This window comes from Melanostigma gelatinosum (genome assembly GCF_949748355.1).
Source record: "Melanostigma gelatinosum genome assembly, chromosome: 10".
Lineage (NCBI taxonomy): Eukaryota > Metazoa > Chordata > Actinopteri > Perciformes > Zoarcidae > Melanostigma > Melanostigma gelatinosum.
This window is the reverse complement of record NC_136643.1, coordinates 17461883-17484827: the sequence shown is the minus strand read 5'-3', so window position 1 is coordinate 17484827 and position 22945 is coordinate 17461883. Positions and strand designations below refer to the sequence as shown.

The following is a 22945-nucleotide window of genomic DNA, read 5'->3' as shown; positions in this document are numbered from 1 at the left end:
AAAAAGGTTTTCATGAATCCCGGGGGACATCTTCAAATGTCTGTTTAGTCTGATTAAAACTCAAACATATTCTATTTACAATGATATAAAACAGAGAAAGGCGCAAATCTTCACATTTGAGAAGTTCTAATAAGGGAATTTTAATATTTTGTTTGGCCTGGGGCTCAATAATGTTTTACAGAAATAGTTAAACATTTTTTTTTATGTTGAATAAGTCTTCTCTTTATTGTTATATTTTCCGATTTAAAATATATGACAGAACATGTTCCATGAACCCTCCTCTCCGATACAACGGTTTCAATCCCTCTTCACGCCGCTCGTCTTGTTGCTGCGGTTGTGTAACAGCCTGAAGGGCCTTTTGTTCGTTTGGTCTCGCAGATCACCTCCTATCAGAAGCTGCAATCAAAGAGGAACCCGCTCGTGTGCTGTTTCATTTACTGGCAGTTCATACCTTCATGCATGTCACTCACACACGTTTTCGCTCTTACAGCGGTAGCCACAGTAACAGGACAGAGAGAGAGTGTGTGTGTGTGTGTGGCTGCTGGTAGGGCTTGAGAGGTAACCAATTAGGTTACTTGATTTTATCACAGTGCTACCAGGAGGGTTATATAAAGAACCACTGTGAGCAAACAAGATAACAGGAACTACTCCATATTCACAGTTTCCAATGAGTCAGCCCTCCTTCTCTGTTGGCCTGTTGAACGGTTACTGGCAAGTAAACGGCCCACTTAAAAACCGTATGAGAACAAACCCAATCCCGACTCTTTATTCTGTAATCAGTGCACGGCTTGCCTGCTTTCACATTTGAATGTCACTGTGGTTGTGTCTGTGTTGTGTGACCTTTCAGTCAGAAAAGGTTTTCTGCAGCCAAAACATCGCTGGGCTTCCACTTGATGATTTACAGTTCTACCGGCACGATGAAATATTAACCCCCCCCCCCCCCCTCCCCTCCCTTCTTTCCTTCCACAGAAATTCAGACGGAGAGTTCAGGAGTCCACTCAAGTCCTGAGAGAACTGGAAATTTCGTTGCGGACCAATCACATAGGGTGAGTCACTCTCGCGTGAAGTCTTGAATGTCCCGTACCTCGTTATATTACATTCAGGGGGAAAAGTCGGACATTCCAGACACCCGGAGACGCAGACGTTGACACTAACCACCAACCACACTCTCCTCAGTGCTCCGGCCTAATATTACACAGAAAAGCCATGTGGCGATGGAGGAAAGATGAATTAACTGTTTGAGGCGGTTGACATGTGGAAGGAAAATACATTTCTCTTGCTGCCCATCTTGACATTAACGTTTCAGGCTGAAGAGGCCTTACTGTAGATGTTACTGAAGAGATCATGGTTTCACAACAGATAAAACCCCCGAGGTATTCATGTGTAATTCCAGGATAACGAGCCTCAGCCTGCCGCAGTCGGTATTGATCGCGTGCTGTACAGTCACCGTCAAGGAGAGATCAATATCTCAATGAGCGTCGCACAACGTCTCAGTGCTTTGTGTGGCTACAGACGTCGGGGCCCGTCTCTGTGATCACAGACCCTGATAGTTAAAGACCGTGATGGATGAGTCAACAACACCAGTGAGGCCTAATGCATTCTGGGATCTGTAGGATCCAGGCGCCTCATTTATCAAGGCAGCTTTTAAAGAAATAAAGATACAATTATTATTTCATGTTGTGGTCAAACAAAGAATGGCAGTCCACTCTGTCCATTTGTGGGATTGAATATGTTGTGCAATGCTTTTTTAACGACATATTTTCAATTCTGAATTGAAACTTAAACAATTTGAATCATCGCATATATAAAACCAATCCCTACGCATTTAGGCGCAGCGGGCTGCTGTAACAGTGTCTCTCTCAGGGACACTTGGATATGAGGAAAGGAAGAGCTGGGGATCAAACTGCCAACCTTGTGATTAAAGGACGACCTGCTCGACCCACCGACGCCTCCGTTCTGTGTGAACAGCGAGCGTATCCATGGTTTAAGCACAACACTGTGCATAAATGAGGCTTAGGAGTCTTTGGTAGGAATGAGGATGCGGTCTAGTAGCTGGGACGGGTGTTGAAGGTGGGCGGTCAAAATAGACACGGAGACCCTGACTAGAACAGGAAGAGGCAGCCATGACGAGCGCCCACTGGCCGCAGACCGTTGTGACAACAAAGACACAGACACGCTGCTTACACAACCATCACCAGACCTCTAATACACATGCATGTAATCTAGACAACATCTCTTCATCCCTCTGTTTCTCTCTCTCTCTCTCTTTTTTTCTTCTCCCTCCCACACACATATTACTGGACCTCACTTTGTCTGCTTCACCGACTCTCACACAAATCATCCCATGTTCCTGACTACACCATCTCTCACACTCCTACACACTGTTTACACGCACACACACCGATCAGATTCTGCTCTTCAAACCACAATAAACCGCCACCACAGCCAGAGACGATGTCCATCTGGCAAACCGGTCGAGGCATTGTTTACGCGGATGAATTCCTTTTAGAGGCCGTATGTTGGTACATGAATAATCTAGATTAGACAAAGCATTACCGTAATGGCAGAGGGACAGGGAGAGAGATTGAGATAGTACAGGGGGGGGGGGGGGGAGGGAGCAAGATGTCACCCACTCAGACAGTGAATAGTCGCTGCTTCTTCTCAGAGGTGAAACAGAGAAATGTATCCATCATGTCGGCTGTGTATAATGGGTAGATTGTCCCCCGTATGAGCGCCGCAGAAGATAACCCCAGCTCCCCTCCTGCCTGCTCCTCACATGTTGCTCGGTGGTCATCAGCATGTGGTGAATGGGAGGATTGTTAGTGTCCTGCGGTAATGATTACCATGTGGCCCGGCAAGCCCTTTTTTTTTTTAAAACACGACGGGCCCCACCAGGCACCTCTTTACCGGACGCTCTCTTTGTCTCACTCGCTCCCATGCAGTCAAACCGCAGGGGGAGATGATGAAGAAGCAGCGAGTGGATTTTTAAAGCAGTTTAACCGCACAGCTTCATCACAGCACAGTACCACTCAAAAGCCGGCTCGCGTGTTATCATGTTTATGCCACTGCAAATTTCTCTAATCACCAGTGAAAGGCACTTTTATGGGAAGCGATTAAAAAAATATACAAAAAGGTTTTCTGTGACTCGGCTCACGTTGCTTCTATGGAGGGAGAGCAGCACATGCCAGCGGTAGCGGCATGTGCTGCTGTGAATAGGGGGGCATGAAAGCATGCCAAGTGCTGAATGGCTGGCCCACTTCAGGGCCTGTAAGGAAGGTGAGAATGGGCTTTGGGTCATTCTGGGTGCTTGTCTTCACCACAGTTAGAAACTGTTTGGTAGGGAAACAAACAGAGAAAACAGGCAGATTCAGTATATGTGTGTGGATGCCTGTGCTCCTGCTAACACATGCATGGATATGTTTGCTGCTTTGAGCCAGGGAGCTTTGAAGTCTGTCAAACGGGTCATTACAATTCGTCTTGGCAAGGGGAGGTAGAAATCAAGGGAGAGAGGGGGAATGATCTGAAAACATCTGTGTACCAAGATCAGGTATGGTCAAAGCCTGCATAGAATTATACACTCAAATATCTTAGTGTCATTGTAACAGCAAGGGCTTTTCCAGATCTAGGAACAAATGCAATTTTTGTGCGGCTTATTGCATTTTTTTATTGTTGTGATTCTGAGGCATGTCGATTTACAGTGTTATGTTAAACCTGGATTGTTTTTTGTCAAAATGTGCAGGCGTAGTTAATTTAAAAACGTATTATAAACAAATTGGCTTGAAGAAAGGAAAGACGTTGAGGTTCAGTGCGACCCATTGATGATTCAAATCTTTCCAGATAAGAGACAAAAGAATATCGAAAGTCTTCAACTTCGTCGATCAAAACATGTTTAGTTGTTGTTTCCAGACTCAGAGATGAGTTATTTTTTTAGTTGTGATTATCCCAAAGGAGTTTGGGGTTTTTCAACTCCGAAACTCACAATATTATAAAAGCTGGTTGTGGTTCTAACTGCTGATCAAGCATATTTGAACATGTGCTCTTTCTAGAAACGGTTTAAATGATTTTGATAAGAGTTTGTGTGCTGATCAACTTTTGTCTGTCTCTCTCTTCAGGTGGGTGAGAGAATTCTTAAATGAGGAGAACAAAGGTCTGGACGTGCTGGTGGAGTATCTTTCTTTTGCACAGTATGCCGTCACGTAAGTCACTCCCAGTGCTTTCTCTCTGTACCACTATACTCTATATGCAGAACTGACAAACCGGCATAATGCTGCTATTCTGCACAGCCGCTGATGCATCTCCACCACCACTGCTGCTGGAGTCACTCGTGGCCCATTGCTGACACATTGGCACTGTGCATTATACCAACCACAGGCTTCTATTCAAAGGTTGACGGTGTGATTATTAGTCAGTCACAAGGTCCTTGTTCTGGGCCAAAGAGCCACGCAGTGAAAAGTTTTATTCACCTTCCCCACTTCCCCATAAGTTATTATGGTCTGTCCACGTTATGAATGGTTTGCCGTTAAAGTGTGTTTACCCACGGTACCACCTCGGCAGCAGTTAAAAGTCATGAAAACGACCAGCCTAAAAACTGAAATAGATCATAACAGGTATGCCGTAACTACCAGCTCTTTCCAACGTTTCTGCCAAGTACCATATAACATGAGACATTTTGCCTACCGATCATGTCCAAACCTGAATGTTAGCGGTAGCACTGGAGTTTAACACATTTTCACCGCTGCCAGCACACTATTATTTAACTTGGACACTATTTTCCTCATGATTTAGCGCGTTAAGTAACTAACTAGGGATCCTTGAAAATGGTTTGTCTATGTTATGTGTTGAAAACCTCTGATAATTGTATTTACATTGTTTTGTTTTTTTATTTTATTGTTCATGTTCATGTCTTGTTTTCATGACGCAACAGGTTTGACGGAGACTGTGTGGAGAACAACCCAGAGGCCCCTATGGATAAGTCTAAGCCCTGGAGCCGCTCTATAGAAGACCTGCATGGAGGAGGCAGCCTGCCATCTTCCATTACTGGGAACAGCCTCACACGTGCTGGCCGACATTCCACAATACGGTATAACACACACACACACGCGTATTGATGGTTAAGAAGATTCACCATTACCCATGTGTGTTTGTGTGATTTGTAAGCGTTTACAGCTAACTTTGCCTTTCGGGGTTCTTTTCTTCCCCCTAGTTACCGGCACTTAGTGTTCAATGTGGTTATATTGTGACTATTTTGAGAAGTCACACTTTTCATATGATGCCCCTTTTATGTAGTCACGAGGTCTGTAAGGTTTTAAATGGCTTGAGACACATTTCTGCAGCAGCAGGCTAAGCCTTGTCCCTGTGTGGATTTTTAGGATTGAAGTCGGGCTGGTTCTGCACGTGGTTATGACACATGATTGACAACCGTGTTGCATGTGACAGACAATGCGGCAGAAGGAACAATCTTATTTGTGGACCAAATCAGTTTCATTTTTATGAACACCAAACCAAATCCTGAGCACGGTGGATTTGATTCATAAACCCGTGCTTTATATGCTCTGAAGCACAAATCCACAAATTATTTCTCGAATCCGCCCTGTCGTTCTATTGATGTTTCGGTACAGCACTTGCCCTGACTTCTGTGACTTCTAATCTGTTCTAGCGTGAACTCTTTTTTTTTTTTTTACACAAAGAGCACTATTGATTTAGGGAGGCAGATGTCTCTTTAATGTTGTACTTGCATGATAATCAAAGTCAGTTGTTTACTATCGCCTATTGTCTCAAAAGTACTTCAAATAACACATGTAAAATAAGTTAACGCAGTATACTAGCATGTGTTTCTCTCTCTTCTAATCCATGTTTGCCATAAATCATAGACAGTCAGAGATATAAAAGGTGTGTCCTGTTCATAAAGCCTGTTAAAACAACTCTTCAATTTTGTAATATCCAACTATCATCAGACAGTCGGGGCTTCTTTCATCCTCATTCATTTCATCTGTAACTCATTGACGGTTATTTCATTGGTACGCCTATAATATCAACATTGGCCCATAACTGACGTTCGCTACCCATCTGCCTCCTCCAGATGTGCCCTTGTATCATCAGCATGTGGAGTGTGTCAAACAGGTCAGAGTGTCCTCTGACTGTGTCCTCTGTTCTGTCCCGGTGTTCCTCCATAGTCGTCTGCTCCTCTGTCTGCCCGTCTTCGACAGCAGGCAGGTCTTGGGTCTCTCACTTTGCTGGCTCACAGTGAGCTTAAACCCTGCATCCCACACACACACACACACACACACACACACACACAACCCCCCTGCCTCATTGTATTTTATACCGCCCTGCTAGCGCTGCCCAGTTTATTTGTCCCGCTGTCTGTCGGGGATGTGAATTATTTGTACTGCTAGCCTCCCCTCCTGTGCTGGAGACTGAATTCTCCTTTCCTTGGAGCAAATGTTTTTTCTGCACTCATTGTTCTTGTCTATGTGCCTGTGTGCTGCTTGTGTGGCTCCCTAAATGCCAGTCTGTGCAGAAACTAGCCTAGTTTCGACAAAAGCCCTGTAAAAGCGAGGGGCTGTAGCCTCCAAACATCTTCTGTATTTTGGATACATTATCTGTTGTCCTGTTTGATAAGAGACGTCACACCAATTATGAAGCATTTGCTCTATACATTCCTAAATGTCCATTATACAGAATATTTGCCCCTTTTTGTGTTTGTCTTTACATTAGCTTTAAATTAGAATAATGTAAAACTCAATAACTGCAAACAACCTGGTGTCAAAATACGCTTTGTATGTGTCTTCTTCAAACTGCCATCTTGAAGGACACCAAGCACGCTGAGCTGTCCAAAGTGCTCTCAAATTAGACGGTATGGAGTGTGCTCGAAGTTCGTAGCGGCGTTAGACCTGTATATAGTTCTGCTGTAGTTGTAGTGTTTGATGTTGTTCTGTGGTGTTTTTTTTAGAACATGCTCTGGTTGTGTGTTTGTGGCGTTTTGAGAAAATGGCCAGGATTCTTTCGTTTTCATGTTTTGTAATAGGACGACTCACCTCTCTTCTTCTTCCAGTTTCCTCCGAGTCATATTTGATTCGGTGTGTTGTGTTATATACGTTGAGTAACTTCAAACAAGTCAAAGCAGGTCACTGTATTACATACAGTGATTGTATTATGTAATCCCTTATCATCACCTTGGTTTGAGATTAAGAAATAGTTTGACTCATTTCCTCCCTACGGTGCCGCGCCTTCAGTTGTATGTTGATTAACTGGTTGAGTAAACCTGGATGAACTCTTTTAAGATTCATGCTGCTATGAGCAACAGCGTGTCAACTGAATTGACTGCAATTATGTCAGCGGACTTGTTTTACACCCGGCCGGTACCACATCCTGCTGATGTAGAATGCCCATAATTACAAAGATACAAAAACTCACATAAATGTCGGACGCACAACAATTTCAAAAGCAGGAGTTACTGTTTTCCATCTTATTTCGATGTGAGCCTGCCTAATTCAATATAGTGCTATCTTTGTCTTAAAACTGCTGACATTTCCATGAAAGCTGCAGCCTTTTTCCGACAAACACACACACACACAGCCGCACACACACACACTCACACAAACGGCAGGTTTTGACTCACAGAGGAGTCACGCCTTTAAGTATGGGAGCTGATGCAAAATCGGTGTCTATCAGTAGCCTGAAGACACATTTCTCCTCAGAACTCAGGCCGGTAATTGAACCTCGTGACGAAAGTCTGAAAATAAACCGCTTTGCTCCGACTTGCTCTGCATATTATTCAGTACTACTGCTGCTCCAGCATTTCTCTTGGTATTGCGAGAGCTGCACCAGGAGAAAAGGCCTTGTTTTTGTCCACATAAAGCTGCACAATCTCTGTGCTGCATGCAAATGACGGGCTGCGATTGTAATAGCTGCAAGTGATATCTTTTGTGAAGGACATGGAATTAAAACAAAGCGGGAATCCCGTGGCCCCTGGCGAGGTTGTAGATTATAAGGTTTAACAGCCTCCCTATGTGAAGGAGGTGGTGTGGGATGGAGGCTCGATCGCAAATAGCATCTGTTTTATTATCAATCCGAGCCTCGATCACTCTTGTTTGTGTCCAAAAGCTCATAGACTCAACACTTGTTTCAGTAAAACACTTTCCTATTATCACTGAATTGTTTAGTCTGTTCTATCGTTTGATTTCAGCTGCAACACACTGCCGAGCCGGAGAACTCTGAAAAACTCCAGACTGGTCTGCAAGAAAGACGACGTCCACGTCTGCATCATGTGCCTGCGTGCCATCATGAACTACCAGGTCAGTGCCCTGCACTCCCCGTCCTCACAGGCTGCATGTCCCTCTGGACTGAAGCACACTTATCTAACTGAAGCCAAATTCAATTTGCTCCACTGCCAGCTCTCCATGTTTCATTTGATATGCAGAGGAATGCACCTCTTTGTTTATTCAGCGGCTTCTGTCCTCTGTTGATTCGCTTATTCATCTCTGTTCTCTCTCCGGTTTGTTTTTCATCTCCCAGTATGGCTTCAACATGGTCATGTCTCACCCACATGCTGTGAATGAAATTGCACTAAGTCTCAACAATAAAAACCCGAGGTGAGTTTTTTTCAGATCGATAATTTGTTTGCTTTTAATCTAAATGAATACCTGCATGTTTTCAAGTTGCTCATTGAAGACCCAGGAGAGGTTTTTGTATTTGGAGCTCAACAAATCCAGATATTTTACCAACAAAGACTGAAACCCGTAATGGAACATTCCAACATTAGCCTCAGTGCACCTGCACAGTCTGATCCAGAGTGAGTGTCTTTGTAGCTCAGGGACACATTCATCCCGACAGACGGGTCAGGGCACCGCTGGCACACTCCACTTCACTGGCAGCTGCTCACTGAGACAGCAACCAGAAGGACTCACTCCGTGTGTGTGTGTGTGTGTGTGTGTCTGTATGTATGTTTTCGCCCAGAGGCTTAAGGATTTCCTCAAAAGTGGATGTGAAACCACTCCGCATCACCCGTCACATATCGTCTCATCCAGGCAGAGAAATCCTGCACACACACACACACACACGCGCACACACACAGACTGGGCCTGCAGTATTCATGCAGCCTTTTTAATCCAGTGGATAAATGTGGAGCTCTTTTATTTTTTTCCTCTCAGGTTGTGACGTAACTTTTTTTTCAAGTTATTTAAAGTTTGTTCAAGTTGTAAAATGAATATTCCCAAAGATGTATAAACTTATAAAATATATTAATTGTAATAAACACCACGTATATCCATACTACAGCGAGGTTTCAGCATCGGCGGGATCTTAACACTGTTTTCCTCTTTGTTCGCTCTGCGTTAAAGTTTGCCGCAGCGCTGGCACTTGTCATTTGCTAACCATTGCCGCCTTCATTGTCTCCCTGTCTTGCAGAACTAAAGCTCTGGTCTTGGAGCTGCTGGCGGCAGTTTGTCTCGTGAGAGGAGGCCACGAAATAATTCTCTCTGCGTTCGACAACTTTAAGGAGGTACGAGCTGCACGGAGAGGGGAAGTGGGGTCTAAGGAGATGTCGTTACATTTCAACTGTGACTCAGCCCCGGTGGAATGCTTCCACCGGCAGATGTCAGACCAGCAGATTCCTCAGGATAGCATCGAGGAATGAGCTCTTTGTCAGCAGATTACAGACACAGACTTTAGCCGAATAGAACAGCAGGACCCACTCGACGTCCGGTGAAAACGGCTACAAGTGTGCTGACGAGATTTCAGAAAAGCAGAAAGAAAGATGCAGCAGTCAGCCTTGCCTGACCCATGTCTGTCTGGATGAGGTGTTCTGGCTGCTTGAGAAAAGAGGAGGCGGTTCATGATGCACACTGTACGGCCCGCGGAAATGGGCCGACTGCAGTTAATGCAATATTTACACCCCTGAATGAAATATTGAGTGTTGCTCTCAGTGTCATGATAGTGTAGGCTGCTGGAAGCATTTGAGGACTCACTCGCATTTCTGTATCTCTGCGCAGCGCAGAGGCAGTTTTCAGTTGGTTTTCTCTTTATTTAAAAAGCGTCATTGGATCTCGTTTGCTCAGTGACTTTGATGTCCTGTGTTTGATGAAAGGGCTGCAAGCTGAGAGTCGTTCTTCAGAGGTTTTTGGCTACACAGCCCCCCTCTTCCTCCCCCTTCCTTCTCAATTCTTCATCATGCTCCATCTCCCTCATTGCCCTCCAGATGAACTGTCTGAGCTGCCGAGCATCTCTCTCGCTCTCTCTTTTTATCTGTCTCTGTTCTTTTCTGTCTCACAAATCCTGGTTCAGATAGGCAGGACAAAAACGACAGTAGAAGTGGTAAAAGTCGTACCACCAGCGATATTGAACACAGATGCTCTGTGTGCGTTCAGCAGCAGTTCATGAATATGTTAAAGGTGTTCATGAGGTAACAGTCACGGTGAAGAGCGTTCATCTCTAGTGTCACTGTGTGCGGGCAGCACAAAAGTTAACCCTGAACTTGGAGTTTGTTTTGTTTCAGGCCCTGGTTTGTGTGAATAACGAGGAGTCGGTGGTGCAAATCTTTGCTCGCATAAATAAATCCCTGTGCGTTGCTCTCTTCATCTCAACTCCCATAAATACAATAAGTCAGAAGTTGTTTGTTTTGCAGGTGTGTGTGGAGACGCAGCGGTTTGAGAGGCTAATGGAGTATTTCAAGAACGAGGACAACAACATCGACTTTATGGTATGTACACACACACGCACACACACACACACACACACTCACACACTCACACACTCAGTCCTAATGACTATTGAAATCCTACATCACCAGGCAACCCAATTCATAACAGGCCTTATCTATGAATACTTAGTCGAGGTAATTTGTATGTAAATTAACGTTCTTGACCATTTTCACTGCAATTAATACTGAACAGGTAAACTAGCCATTTTGAAGACATATGCTCATGTTAAATATTTAGGAAATGACACCAGATGAATACATTTCGGTGGAGTTAACAGACTTTTCCTCTCATCAGTAAAACGAACACAACGTAAGCTCGCCTTTCAGATGAGATTCAATGTTATATGTGGGCTGCAATTATCAGAACACTATGAACATTCAGGCTCCCTCATGTGGCTCAAAGGTGTTCTGCAGATATAAACAAAATAATATTCATCAAGCGACCCAAATCAAATCTCCTGCGACCCATCAGCGGGTCCCGAACCAGTCTTTGAGATCCAGCAGCATGCTTTTCAGCTGCTTAGAAATATAGATATTTTGCACATGCGTCCTGATATGTTTGTTAAACATGTATTCAGTTTTGTTTCCAGTTTCACAATACACACTCACAGGGCTATCGGTCTTTGTGCAAGTCCTCTAATTTTATGTGATGCAATACATCAAACTGGAGTGCCACTCATCAAGGAACCCTTGCCAGGCCGAGTAGTGCTAATTAGCCCGACAGATAAGAACAAAAGACACTGAAGAAAGTGCCAACTTAGACAGTATTTTATTCAGTGTGTGTCTAGGTGTCTTTAATTGATGTGAAGCAACTGCTGCATGTGTGTGTGTGAGTGAAAACCAACAGCTGCAGTGTTTGAATAGGACTTCAATAGGAACTCTGTCAGGAGTCCGCTCACCGTCGTCTGACAGCAGCACTAAAGCAAACAGACTTTGTCAAAGCTGCAGCGTCGCACCGAGACAACTGAGCGTCTTACCGCAAGTTTCATTAAGCCAGTGTCAGGGTGAGAAGAAGTGTGTACATTAGACACTAAGAGGAGATCCCCCCCGGATCTGTTTACACAGGCTCCCATAAGGCAGCCGATGGAGTTGAATTGGCTGATTTTTGTTAATTAGTTTTTTCCACATCCTCTTAATCTACCAGATAAGCCACTCTGCCAGCCAAGCAAGCACAGTGATGAGGATTTATACACACAGTTTCAGTGCAAGCCATATTAAACGGAATTAAATGTGAAAATGAACATAAAGCCATTTCATAGAAGTACCAGGCTGAACCTGAAACCATTTTGTACCATGTATTGTCAGCAGGCACACACAGAGCTTTTAAAACATTGAGGATCCTCGTTCACCGTTTCTCTTCTGTTTTCGTTCCCCAGGTGGCCTGTATGCAGTTCATCAACATCGTCGTTCACTCAGTGGAGGACATGAACTTCAGAGTTCACCTACAGTACGACTTCACCAAGCTGTGTCTGGACGACTACTTAGACGTGAGTTGAGACATGACGCTGCAGGAACAACACTCCGGCTCTTAATACTCAATCCAGACCACAGGTTGTCATCATAGCACCCCCGAGACAGCAACCATAGAAACGCAGTCGATAATGGCTTTTCCATTACTTGAGAAAAAAAATCAGTTCTGTAAATCCTTGTCTCCCGTCTCACTGCACAGGTGAGATCAATGCTGGCCTTTGGGTCTGAGATGTCGGCCTCGCGCTGAAAAAGTAAATGTCTCCTCCCTTTCTCTCCCTAACCGCCTCGCTCTTATCATCACGGCGTTTCCTTTTGTGTGCATGTTCTCCAGAAACTAAAGCATACAGAGAGCGATAAGCTGCAGGTTCAGATCCAGGCCTACTTGGATAACGTGTTTGACGTGGGAGCTCTTCTGGAGGATGCGGAGACCAAAAACGCCGCCCTGGAGCGTGTGGAGGAGCTGGAGGAGAACATGTCGCATGTGAGAGCCCTCGACTTTTTGATTTTACTCTCTGAAAATCCACAAAACTGACTCCTAAATCTCATCTATTTTCCCTTGCAAACGGCTATGTATTAATGTCCAGGATGTCAGCGTGGGATTTGCTATGATCTCATTCTTTCCCCAAACTGTCATCCACCATAAAAAGACAGGAAGGGAACACTAAATGTGGACACACTTTTGTAATGCTCATAACTTTTAAGTCTTCATAATTAGTTTTAATCCAAAATTGATATCATCGATATACATCCATGCCCTCAGATGTCTTTGTTGACATATTGCGTGTGATGTTTCGCGATGACTCACTCCCGGTTATTGTACTTGTAGATGTCGGAGAAGCTGCAGGATACGGAGAACGAGGCCATGTCCAAGATCGTGGAGCTTGAGAAGCAGCTGATGCAAAGAAACAAGGACCTTGAATCGATTAGGGTCAGACTCCACCTCTGAACATTCACATTCATCCTTTAAGGATCCATTTAAGCACTCAAAGTGTTCTGCCAACTGTTGAAATGTAGTTTTGGGGTTGTAAGGTTTCCACTCTCATGGCAGAAACATCAAAAAAAAGAAGCGTTTATACAATACTTTATTAACAATTCTCAACCCCCTGTCTCCCCCTGTCTCCCACACAGGAAGTCTACAAAGACACCAGCTCGCAGGTGCACTCGCTGCGGCAGATGGTGAAGGAGAAGGACGAGGCCATCCAGCGACAGAGTAACCTGGAGAAAAAGATCCACGAACTGGAGAAACAAGGCACCATCAAGATCCACAAGAAGGGAGACGGAGACATCTCCATCCTGCCCTCGCCATCCTCCGGTGTGGGTGGCTTGTCGGGTGTTGCGATGGGAGGAAACGGTGCAGCTGTCACTCCAAATCACTTGGGAGTCGTAGCTGGGATGCCGGCTCCTCCGCCACCACCTCCTCCTCCTCCTCCGCCCCCCCCACTGCCAGTGAACGGCACATGTAGGTTTAATATTCATGCAGGTCATCGGCATGTAAACTGTTCATCATGAAATGCAGAAAGAAGAGAGAAAACATACGTACACAGTTTGTACGTCGATATGAAAGTGATACTCGGCATTGAGCGTCTCTCTTCTCTCTTAGTGTTAAACGGACCATCGTCGGCCGTTCCTGCAGCTGCAGCTCCCCCTCCACCGCCTCCCCCTCCACCTCCCCCTCCACCTCCCCCTCCCCCTCCAGGGCTAGCCTCGCATATCTCAGGACCTCTGCCTCCGCCGCCTCCTCCTGCAGCGCCGCCGCTGCCCGGCTGTGGGACGCCCACTGTCATCCTGAACTCTGGCTTAGCAGGTAAAACACACACATTGAGTCAAGTTTGTGTTTACGTGTGAGTTATGTGGTGAAGAACTGTTTCAAGAGGTGAAAATAGAGGAATGTTTCTGCAAAACACTGTAACTTTTATTATATTCGACTTGTATTCCAACTACGGTACTTTTGTCAATTGCCAAATTGTTATGTTGTTCCCACCGCAACACTTTTTGCAGCTGCTTAATGGTAGAAGTGTGTTTGCGATGTGCACGTGTAAGCTTTCTCTTTTCTTAATGATTTGTCTTTGAATTGTTTCTTTTTCTGCCAACCAGAGGGACCCATCAAACTGTTCTGTAGGTGCTGCTTGTCATGTTTGGTGTTTTGTCCCTCCAATGTTCCCTTTCTTTATCACAAGGACAACATTTTTTTGAAAATGGTATTTTCAGTCTCTGAATCCCGATAGAAAACAAACAAACAAACAACTTTCATTTGTGCAATTCAAGCCTCCTGGAAATAGTTCATACTTGTTCTCAAAGGCATTTTCTCTTTTTTTTCTCTCCTTTTTGCCACTTCTAACACGACCTCTGCAGCATATAAAAACACATATTCCAAAAGCAGTGAACTGTGGCTTCGTGAATTCTATTTTTGCTCTCACAGCGAGACTTTCTGTGAAACATTAAAATAACAGAGCAAATACCACATTTCAAAATTCTGCATGATTCACCTTCACACCTTGCTGTAGTCTTGTTCTGTATGTGTGTGTGTGTGTGTTTGTGCGTTGAATTAAATATCGCCACATCTCAGTGTTGGTTGCATGCTGAGACACGCAGAGGATAGGAAGCGATAGGCTTTATGCCGAGCTGTTGGAGCGCTGTTTGCCCTCTCGTGACGGCCTTATCTTTGTGTCCCTGCTGACGCCTCGTCTCTGTGGCTAAACCAGGCGCCACCTCGATGCTCCGCTTCGCTAAATCAGCCCAAGTGGCCACAAATAGCCATAATCTCTCCGATAAAGTGTGTCACCGGGCCAGGCGGGAGATCCTCGCAGTGTGCACCGTTTACTGTACAGGGTGCAAACACTTTGGCCGTGTTCACCTGCCGGAGGCTGACAGGCGTTACTCTGCTTCAAGTAGGACCAAGTGTCCATTTTGTTTAAAATTCAAACTCTACTTGAAGTAGGGATGTATGTTTTTAGAGATAAAACAGTCATACCAACGTGTGTCACCTGTCTACCCTTCACCTGTGTGTGAATGTGTGTGTGTCCTCTCGTAGGAGATAGGGTCGTGTTGCTAACGCTTCTGTTTCCTGTGCAGCTGTTAAGATCAAGAAGCCCATCAAGACTAAGTTCCGTATGCCCGTCTTCAACTGGGTAGCCCTGAAACCGAACCAGATCAACGGGACTGTCTTTAATGAGATCGATGATGAGAGGATACTCGAGGTAAGAGTCTGAGTCCATTAGTCCCCTTTTCTGACTCATTTCCGCGATGATGGAACATCAACAGATTTCTTTTTGTCGGCATCTTTAAAGGACCTCAACGTGGATGAGTTCGAGGAGATGTTCAAGACGAAAGCTCAGGGCCCGGCTATCGACCTCATCACCAGCAAGCAGAAGATCATCCAAAAGATGCCCAACAAGGTGACGCTGCTGGACTCCAACAGAGCAAAGAACCTGGCCATCACACTGAGGAAAGTGGGCAAGACTCCTGAGGAGATCTGCAAGGCCATTCAGATGTAAGTCTCAGAATAAAACAAGACCTTTTTTGTTTTTATTTGAGTGTTTTTTTGCATGGCATAAGATACCAAATGGTCTGTGTGAGATACTTTGCGTGTTTCTACCCTCCTTTGTCTCGCCGTCTTCCAGCTTTGACCTGCGAACTCTGCCGGTGGACTTCGTGGAGTGTCTGATGCGCTTCCAGCCCACGGAACATGAGATTAAAAGCATGCGGCAGTATGAGAAGGAGCGCAAACCCCTGGAGAGCCTGACGGACGAGGACCGCTTCATGATGCAGTTTAGTAAAATCGAGCGGCTCATGCAGAAGATGACCATCATGGGCTTCATCGGCAACTTCTGCGAGAGCGCGCAGATGCTCACACCGGTGAGAACTGAGATCTCGTGTGTGTAGGACAATATGTTCCGGCAGTAAAACACTGGATATGATTCGAGGCGGTCTGTACGGGATGCTGTGACCGTAGAAAGTTTACTGAATTTCACATCGTCTCATGTCATTCCCTTCGTTTGTCCCGCAGCAAATCCATGCAGTCATTGCAGCGTCTGTGTCCATCAAGTCGTCACAGAAGCTAAAGAAGATTCTCGAGGTAACTCGTTTATTTGTATCCGAACATAATGTTCAATGAAGGGTTTTTCTTACACATTCTTGTTCCTTCTTGTTGGCCAGATTATCTTGGCACTGGGAAACTACATGAACAGCAGCAAAAGAGGAGCGGTGTACGGATTCAAGCTGCAAAGTTTAGACCTGGTAAGTTGCCTCCCTCTGACTTTAAAGCCTTTTTGCTTTTCCTACACAGATGTTTTCCTGAAGTTTTGTGTTTTCTATTTGACTTTCTCCGCAGCTGCTTGATACCAAGTCGACGGACCGTAAGCTGACGTTGTTGCACTACATCGCCAATGTGGTGAAGGAGAAATACTCCCAAGTTTCTCTCTTCTACAATGAGCTGCACTATGTGGAGAAAGCTGCAGCAGGTGAGTCGCAGAGTGCACACGCGTGTCGTTCTCATCTTGACTTTGTTACAGTTCAGCGCGTTGCACGTGTCACTCACGCGTGCGCTGGTGTTCACAGTGTCGTTGGAGAACGTCCTGCTGGATGTCAAGGAGCTGCTGAGAGGCATGGAGCTGACCAAAAGAGAGTACAGCATGCACGGCCACAACACCATGCTCAAAGACTTCATCGCGCACAACGAGAACAAGCTGAAGAAGCTGCAGGACGATGCCAAGATTGCACAGGTAACATGAGCGCGAAACCTCATGCCTTTTGTTTTTTTCAAACTCTGTTGTTGTGACGGGGTTTGAAATGAAGTCATCTGAGTGTTTTCTAAGTGAGTCAACTGTCTGTCTTTGAAAGGATGCCTTCGACGAGGCGGTGAAGTTCTTCGGGGAGAACGCCAAAACAACGCCGCCCTCCGTCTTCTTCCCTGTGTTTGTGCGCTTTGTTAAGGCTTACAGGGTGAGTTGGATAATCATCTCTCGCACAATTGCACAAAACTAGTCGGGGATGCACCATTTAGCATCGCACTTCTAGTTCTACTTTCTTCACATGTGCAGTATAGTTCTCTCCATGACCTGTAAACAGAGACTTTGATGTGTAAAATAGGTGGACTTTCCCTTTAAGTCACAACATCTGGAAGGAGACATGAGGTTGTCCTTGGGCGTGTGTGTATGAGGCGGTCCGGATGAGTTGATGCTCGTGTCTGTGCGTGTGTGAGGAGACATCAACACGCCCTCTGGTGTTATCACCACGGCACAGGGTTCTCTTCTAAAAACAGAACTAATAAGTATTTTACAAATAAATCTGCAAGTTTTCAGCATGATGTACTGGAGAGAGTCACACCATGTGTTGCTGCTAATCACAGCTTCCTGGCTGTTTCCAGCCGTTTCCCTCACAGCTGCTGTGTCAGCTCAGTTGAGTGCATCCTCGACTCCTCCGAACCGCGTTACTGACGTTATCCATCGCATGTCACGGTGCCCAAACAGAATCTCAGCTCGCACAGCACATGTGGCGACACCATTGGATGCATTTGGAATGCGAGTTTCTGATGTCACGTTAACAGCACGGTTTTCGCTGTGATAGTAACAGTCGTGTGTTTAAACGAGCCGTACCTGCGTGCCGTGTTTATGTGACTTCCTCAGCAAGCAGAAGAGGACAATGAGCAGAAAAAGAGACAGGAGCAGATTTTGATGGAGAAACTTCTCGAACAGGAGGCCATGATGGAGGAAGAGAAGAAGGTGAGTCGCCGTTCTTTCAACTCTCAACCCTCCCCCCCCCTCCCCCCCCTCCCCCTCCCCCTCCTCCTTTCTCGGGCAGGTGGCTATAGTGGGTCATGAAGACCTCTTCCTCCCCGTTCCGCTTCATCCTACTTTCCTCCAGATTCTTGATCACAGGATTAGTTGAGCACTGACTGCCTGCCAGGTGTAGTTATATCTGCTTCTACAGTCTGACACCCCGCTGAGCCACATCACATCGACTCAGGCTCAGCGGTTGTGCTCCTTAAATGGTTCACTTAGCTCACACACTACAGAGGGAAGCGATGTGTGGAGCAAAAGCAGATTTAAGCTGAAAGAAATCGAGGGTGGGAGAATCCTTTGTAGATTACACTGGACTCATGTCCAAGCGTTTGACTTATTAATACATGTTAAATGAGGTCTCGGTGTGTGTGTGTGTGTGTGTGTGTGTCCTCAGTCTCCATCTCATAAAAACAAGCGGCAGCAGCAAGAGCTGATCCATGAGCTCAGGAAGAAACAGGTGAAAGACAGCCGCCACGTCTACGAAGGCAAAGATGGAGCGATAGAAGACATCATCACGGGTAATATCACCTGGACCTGTCTCTTGCCACACACACACACACACACACACACACACACACACACACACACACACACACACACACACACACACACACACACACACACACACACACACTTATGGTACTCTGCATGAAGGTCCTTACATTCAGTCCTTAACAAAGGGAATCTAAATCCACTAACACAATGACTTTGGCTTTTCTTAAAGCTCAGCTGTCAGATGTTTGAGAACTAAAGGTGGACAACCTAATGAGTACAAACATGCGCTGACAGTCCAGCTGGTCTAGACATTCAGCTCCAAATGTGTCTGATGATCATTGCTGATCTTATCTGCTTTGTCATTGCTTTGCAACACCATCTGTACGTAGACGGGGCCGGGTTGGGACTAGCTCGTAGGAAATGAATTCATTAAACTGGAATCAATACATCTTCTCTTTACTGAAGTGTGATGGACTTGCCGTAGGCGGCGGTGGAATTTACCCACCACTCTTCTGATGTGCTGTACTTAAGTACAATCTTGATCGTGATCCCTTGAATTAGTTTTTGTTAAATACTGAGCAGAGCATTTTTAAAGTTGAAAAATAAACTTGTCAGTGCTCTCTGCTGGGCAAAGTAGGGACACACCAGTAAGATATATTTATAGTTGTAATAAACTGATATAAGTCCAGCTCTAATACTTTACTCTGAAAAATAACATTTCACATACAAAACGTGATAAGTTAATTCAATGCGATTTTGTGCCGATTGCCTCCAGCTACAACACTGAAATGCTACTTACATATTAATGCATTAGTATTAACAATATAATATTATGATGTGATAATGTAAAATAGGGATTACATTTTGTTAACAGTAGTTTTTACCTGTAATGGAGTATTTTTACACTGAAGTATTGCTCCTGTTACATGAGTAAAAGTTCTCAATATGTTTTCCTCCGCTAGCCGCAGTAATACTGTAAATGTGATTCCAGCGTTAGAGACCTCAGGCAATTCTGATCTCTGTAACAATCGAACTTTGCTGTGTTGTAACAAAGCAAGCCAGAGAGAGTTTATAGTCGGGCCCTCCAGTGGAACATTAACTGCTAGAATAAAGACATGTTCTCCTGGCCCCTCCTGATGCTGTTGTTAGATATTTGCTTGGCGCTAACCAGTGCTAGAGCCCTGTAGATTCTGCTTTTCTTGAACTGTGTTTGTTCTGTCTTGTCCTGGCTGTTGTCCTTGTTGTTCTCAATGCAGTGCTGAAGACAGTGCCCTTTACCGCCCGCACAGCGAAGCGTGGCTCTCGGTTCTTCTGCGAGCCCGCCCTCAATGAGGAGTACCATTACTAAGCTTGTAGAACTGTCTCTAAGGTTGCTGGAACATTCTCTTCATTATGTCTCTCTCCTCCATCCTTGCATGCCTCTTCACACGTCCTCCCTTTTGTTTTTTTAAACCGTCACACTCAACCCGCACACCTTCGGACCTGTGTTTGTGCACCGTGCCCGATCTCGTGCGTGTTCTCTCTCCTGAGCGTGACTCGGTGTAACGGTTTTCTCTGCCCACCTGCATGAAGTGTGACCCCCGTCATTTATCATCATCATTTTATCAACCATGGCAAACCATAATGTCACAGAGGAAACTGTCTCCAAGTTCATACGTTTATCTGCAGCGACAGGAGATGAGAATCGGTGAAGGATTGTACGTTTTCTCATCAAGCACTGGAGAAGAATAGTTAAGCTGCGTGCTGCCATCTAGTGCCAACAGATTAAAAACAAATACTGACTCGTGAGTCAGATACTTTAGCGTTTATCACTGATTAGATTCAAATTGAATGGTTATTTAATGCAGTGTGTGTATGTAAAATATACATATGTGAGCTTTAGTCATCCTCTACTTGACGGGTATGACTGATGTCATTATTGTGTAAGGGCCTGTGGCACTATAACTTGCTTTTCTTTGTGTTTCAATCAGTGTTTGAATGAAAAATGAATGTCCGTGTGTTCGTTGTCACATATCATCACTGCTGCTGAAACCGCTTCTTGCATGCCGATTGCTTCATCTCGAACGCTTTCCCACAATGCATCCTTGCTCTCCCAGTTAGCCCGTATGCTGTGCCTGCTCCTGCCGCCGGCTGACAGGTCACCTCTCTGTCAAATGACTCTCTGTGGTGTGGCAGGCTCGCTAATATTCTGCACGACGTGTACATATGCATAATCTCTTACACTGCAGCTGTGTGTGTGTGTGTGTGTGTGTGTGTGTGTGTGTGTGTGTGTGTGTGTGTGTGTGTGTGTGTGTGTGTGTGTGTGTGTGTGTGTGTGTGTGTGTGTGTGTGTGTGTGTGTGTGTGTGTGTGTGTGTGTGTGTGTGTGTGTGTGTGTGTGTGTGTGTGCTACTAACATGCAGCCAGGTTGTTTCACTGCGTTTACACCTGTCATCCTGCTGCATGCATGCTTTGGTTGGTTTTTGGTCAAGATGCTGAATGTTGAATGTAACAATCCTGCTGTGTCCTGGAACCTTGTTTGTTTGTTTGTTTGTTTTTAGTTCACAATCGCTCTGTACTGGAAGTTTGAAACGGGCTCTTTTTCTATCTGCTGGCAGCCACTCTGCAAAGCAGACTGAGTTTATAACACAGAAAAATTAGCAACTACAGAAGCTTTGATCCTCCTCGCTGCCAGATGAACCAGTTAACATCCTCCAGCTCTGTCCCCTCTCATGCCCTTCCCCCTCCTCTGCCCCCCCCCCCCCCCCCATGCAGCCTGCTGCCACTTTGCTTTGCTCTCGCAGTGCTCTCTTAGCGCTCTCTTAGCAAAGCAGGGGTGAATATGTCAGGCTGACATGCTCCCGTCAGCCTCCTCCTCCTCCATTATTAACCTCCATTTTGTCTTCTCTTCATCTAGCCCTAAAGAAGAATAATATTACTAAATTTCCCAATGTCTACTCGAGGGTAAGGAACTCCTCCAGTAGCACACCTGTAGTAGTGGATGTGTCCCAAACCTGGCAAGCATCTCTTTATTACCTCCCTTTCCTGTTTTACTGTATTTTCATTCAGGGTTCACTCAGTGTTGACCTTCCTCTTCCTCTGTTCTCCACTCGTTATATCGCCTTCATAACAATACATTTGAATGTCTAACGATACAAAATATCAACTCTTTTCGGTTGATAATTCACCCATTTTATTGGCAAAGGTGCAGCTTGGGTTTCAGAAGATCCACGTAAGCTTTTTCTACTCACAAGTTAAAACCCTGTGGCCTGTCTCTGTCGTAACACCAAGAGACGGATGACCTGCAAGGCTTTTTATTTTTTCTTTCTGTGTAGAACTCATGCTGCTTTGAAAGACAGGCTGCCAGCACTCTGGGTATGTGGGCTCATCAAAACGCCTCCACAAGATGACTGACGGCTCTTTTATCCCCCTCCCTTCCTCAGATTTGAGGAATCAGCCTTACAGGAGAGCAGACGCTGTGCGGAGGAGCGTCAGGAGACGCTTTGATGATCAGAACCTGCGGCCGAGTAACAACGGCGAAGTGGTCGTGTGACGAGGGAGCAGTGCATGTGCTGGGGGGGGAGGGAGGGGAGAGACGGGAGGTTCGATGCAGAGTGCAGGATGATAAGTGAAAGATGACAAGAGTGTAGCAACCATAGAGATGATGATGTGTATATATATGTATATATATTACATAAGAATACATGTTACTCCATGTCTGTGGTACAGCAGCAGCTTTTCACTATGAAGGACTGGGGACATGTGTGGGACAGAATTTTAAGTGTCTGAAAGGTTTATTCAGAAACCTTAGACAAGCCAAGTGCCTGAACTTATTTTTTGTGGGCTGATGTCACGCCGTCTCCTGTCTGAGGACTGTTAGTTTTAAATATTACCCACTTCAAGCAATACAACCTGACCTTGCTTTGATTTTAAGATGTGTAAAACTGGACTTGCGGCGGCCTTAAGAGCCGCGTGAAGAGATGCTTCCTTGGAAACGTGTTGTAGAATGTATGGGACGCGTTCCCTTTAGCTGTTACAAAAATGACATCTTTTAGTGTTGGGTTTGTCACTGTGGTATCTTGGTACATTCCGGTGCTCTTTTCCATTCCTTACTATACAAACGTGCTCAAACATCTCAAGAGGTTTTTCAGCTTCCACTGAAAGGGCTGATGATCAGGCATGGAGAAGGTGAAGTAATTAAGACTTTATATTTGTATTAAAGTAAGTAGAATGAATGAAAAAGACATCAAAACCACTTCAAAACAAGACCGGGCTAATGTGAATTATCGATATCAGGCCCACTCCATGCTGACTTCTTTCATAATTTACTTCAGTTTATGGATCAAGCCTCAATTTGTAGCTCTCGATCCGTAGAAGTAAAACTTTACCGTCCATTTAAAATGTTGCATTTCTGTAGCAGCACAGCAGTCCGTCTGGTTTCTGGGAACAAATTACAAGTAAATGAGCTTGTAAAGCAGCAAAAAAACAACACAATTTCTATTAAATGTAGAAACTGCACGAAA

The 22945-nt window shown here is 45.1% G+C and overlaps 1 protein-coding gene across 3 annotated transcripts in view; it reads left to right on the top strand.

Annotated features, from left to right (window-relative positions):
• fmnl2a (formin-like 2a) overlaps positions 1–21999 on the top strand; it is a 40891-nt gene extending 18892 nt beyond the window's left edge. Inside the window, exons 4-27 of one of the 3 annotated variants that reach the window (XM_079277125.1) lie at positions 970–1046; positions 4113–4196; positions 4925–5080; positions 8189–8297; positions 8518–8594; positions 9409–9502; positions 10625–10699; positions 12076–12186; positions 12501–12650; positions 12996–13097; positions 13298–13628; positions 13770–13973; positions 15242–15366; positions 15457–15659; positions 15790–16024; positions 16176–16244; positions 16325–16405; positions 16500–16629; positions 16727–16890; positions 17009–17110; positions 17794–17889; positions 18344–18467; positions 19701–19813; positions 21866–21999. In XM_079277125.1, the coding sequence (XP_079133251.1) occupies positions 970–1046; positions 4113–4196; positions 4925–5080; positions 8189–8297; positions 8518–8594; positions 9409–9502; positions 10625–10699; positions 12076–12186; positions 12501–12650; positions 12996–13097; positions 13298–13628; positions 13770–13973; positions 15242–15366; positions 15457–15659; positions 15790–16024; positions 16176–16244; positions 16325–16405; positions 16500–16629; positions 16727–16890; positions 17009–17110; positions 17794–17889; positions 18344–18467; positions 19701–19792 (2991 nt within the window). In that variant the 3' untranslated portion in view covers positions 19793–19813; positions 21866–21999. Of the gene's footprint in view, positions 1–969; positions 1047–4112; positions 4197–4924; positions 5081–8188; positions 8298–8517; positions 8595–9408; positions 9503–10624; positions 10700–12075; positions 12187–12500; positions 12651–12995; positions 13098–13297; positions 13629–13769; positions 13974–15241; positions 15367–15456; positions 15660–15789; positions 16025–16175; positions 16245–16324; positions 16406–16499; positions 16630–16726; positions 16891–17008; positions 17111–17793; positions 17890–18343; positions 18468–19700; positions 19814–21339; positions 21440–21865 lie in introns of all 3 variants that reach the window. The other 2 variants (XM_079277124.1, XM_079277123.1) reach the window with 2 other exon arrangements.
• Positions 22000–22945: the final 946 nt, after the last annotated feature.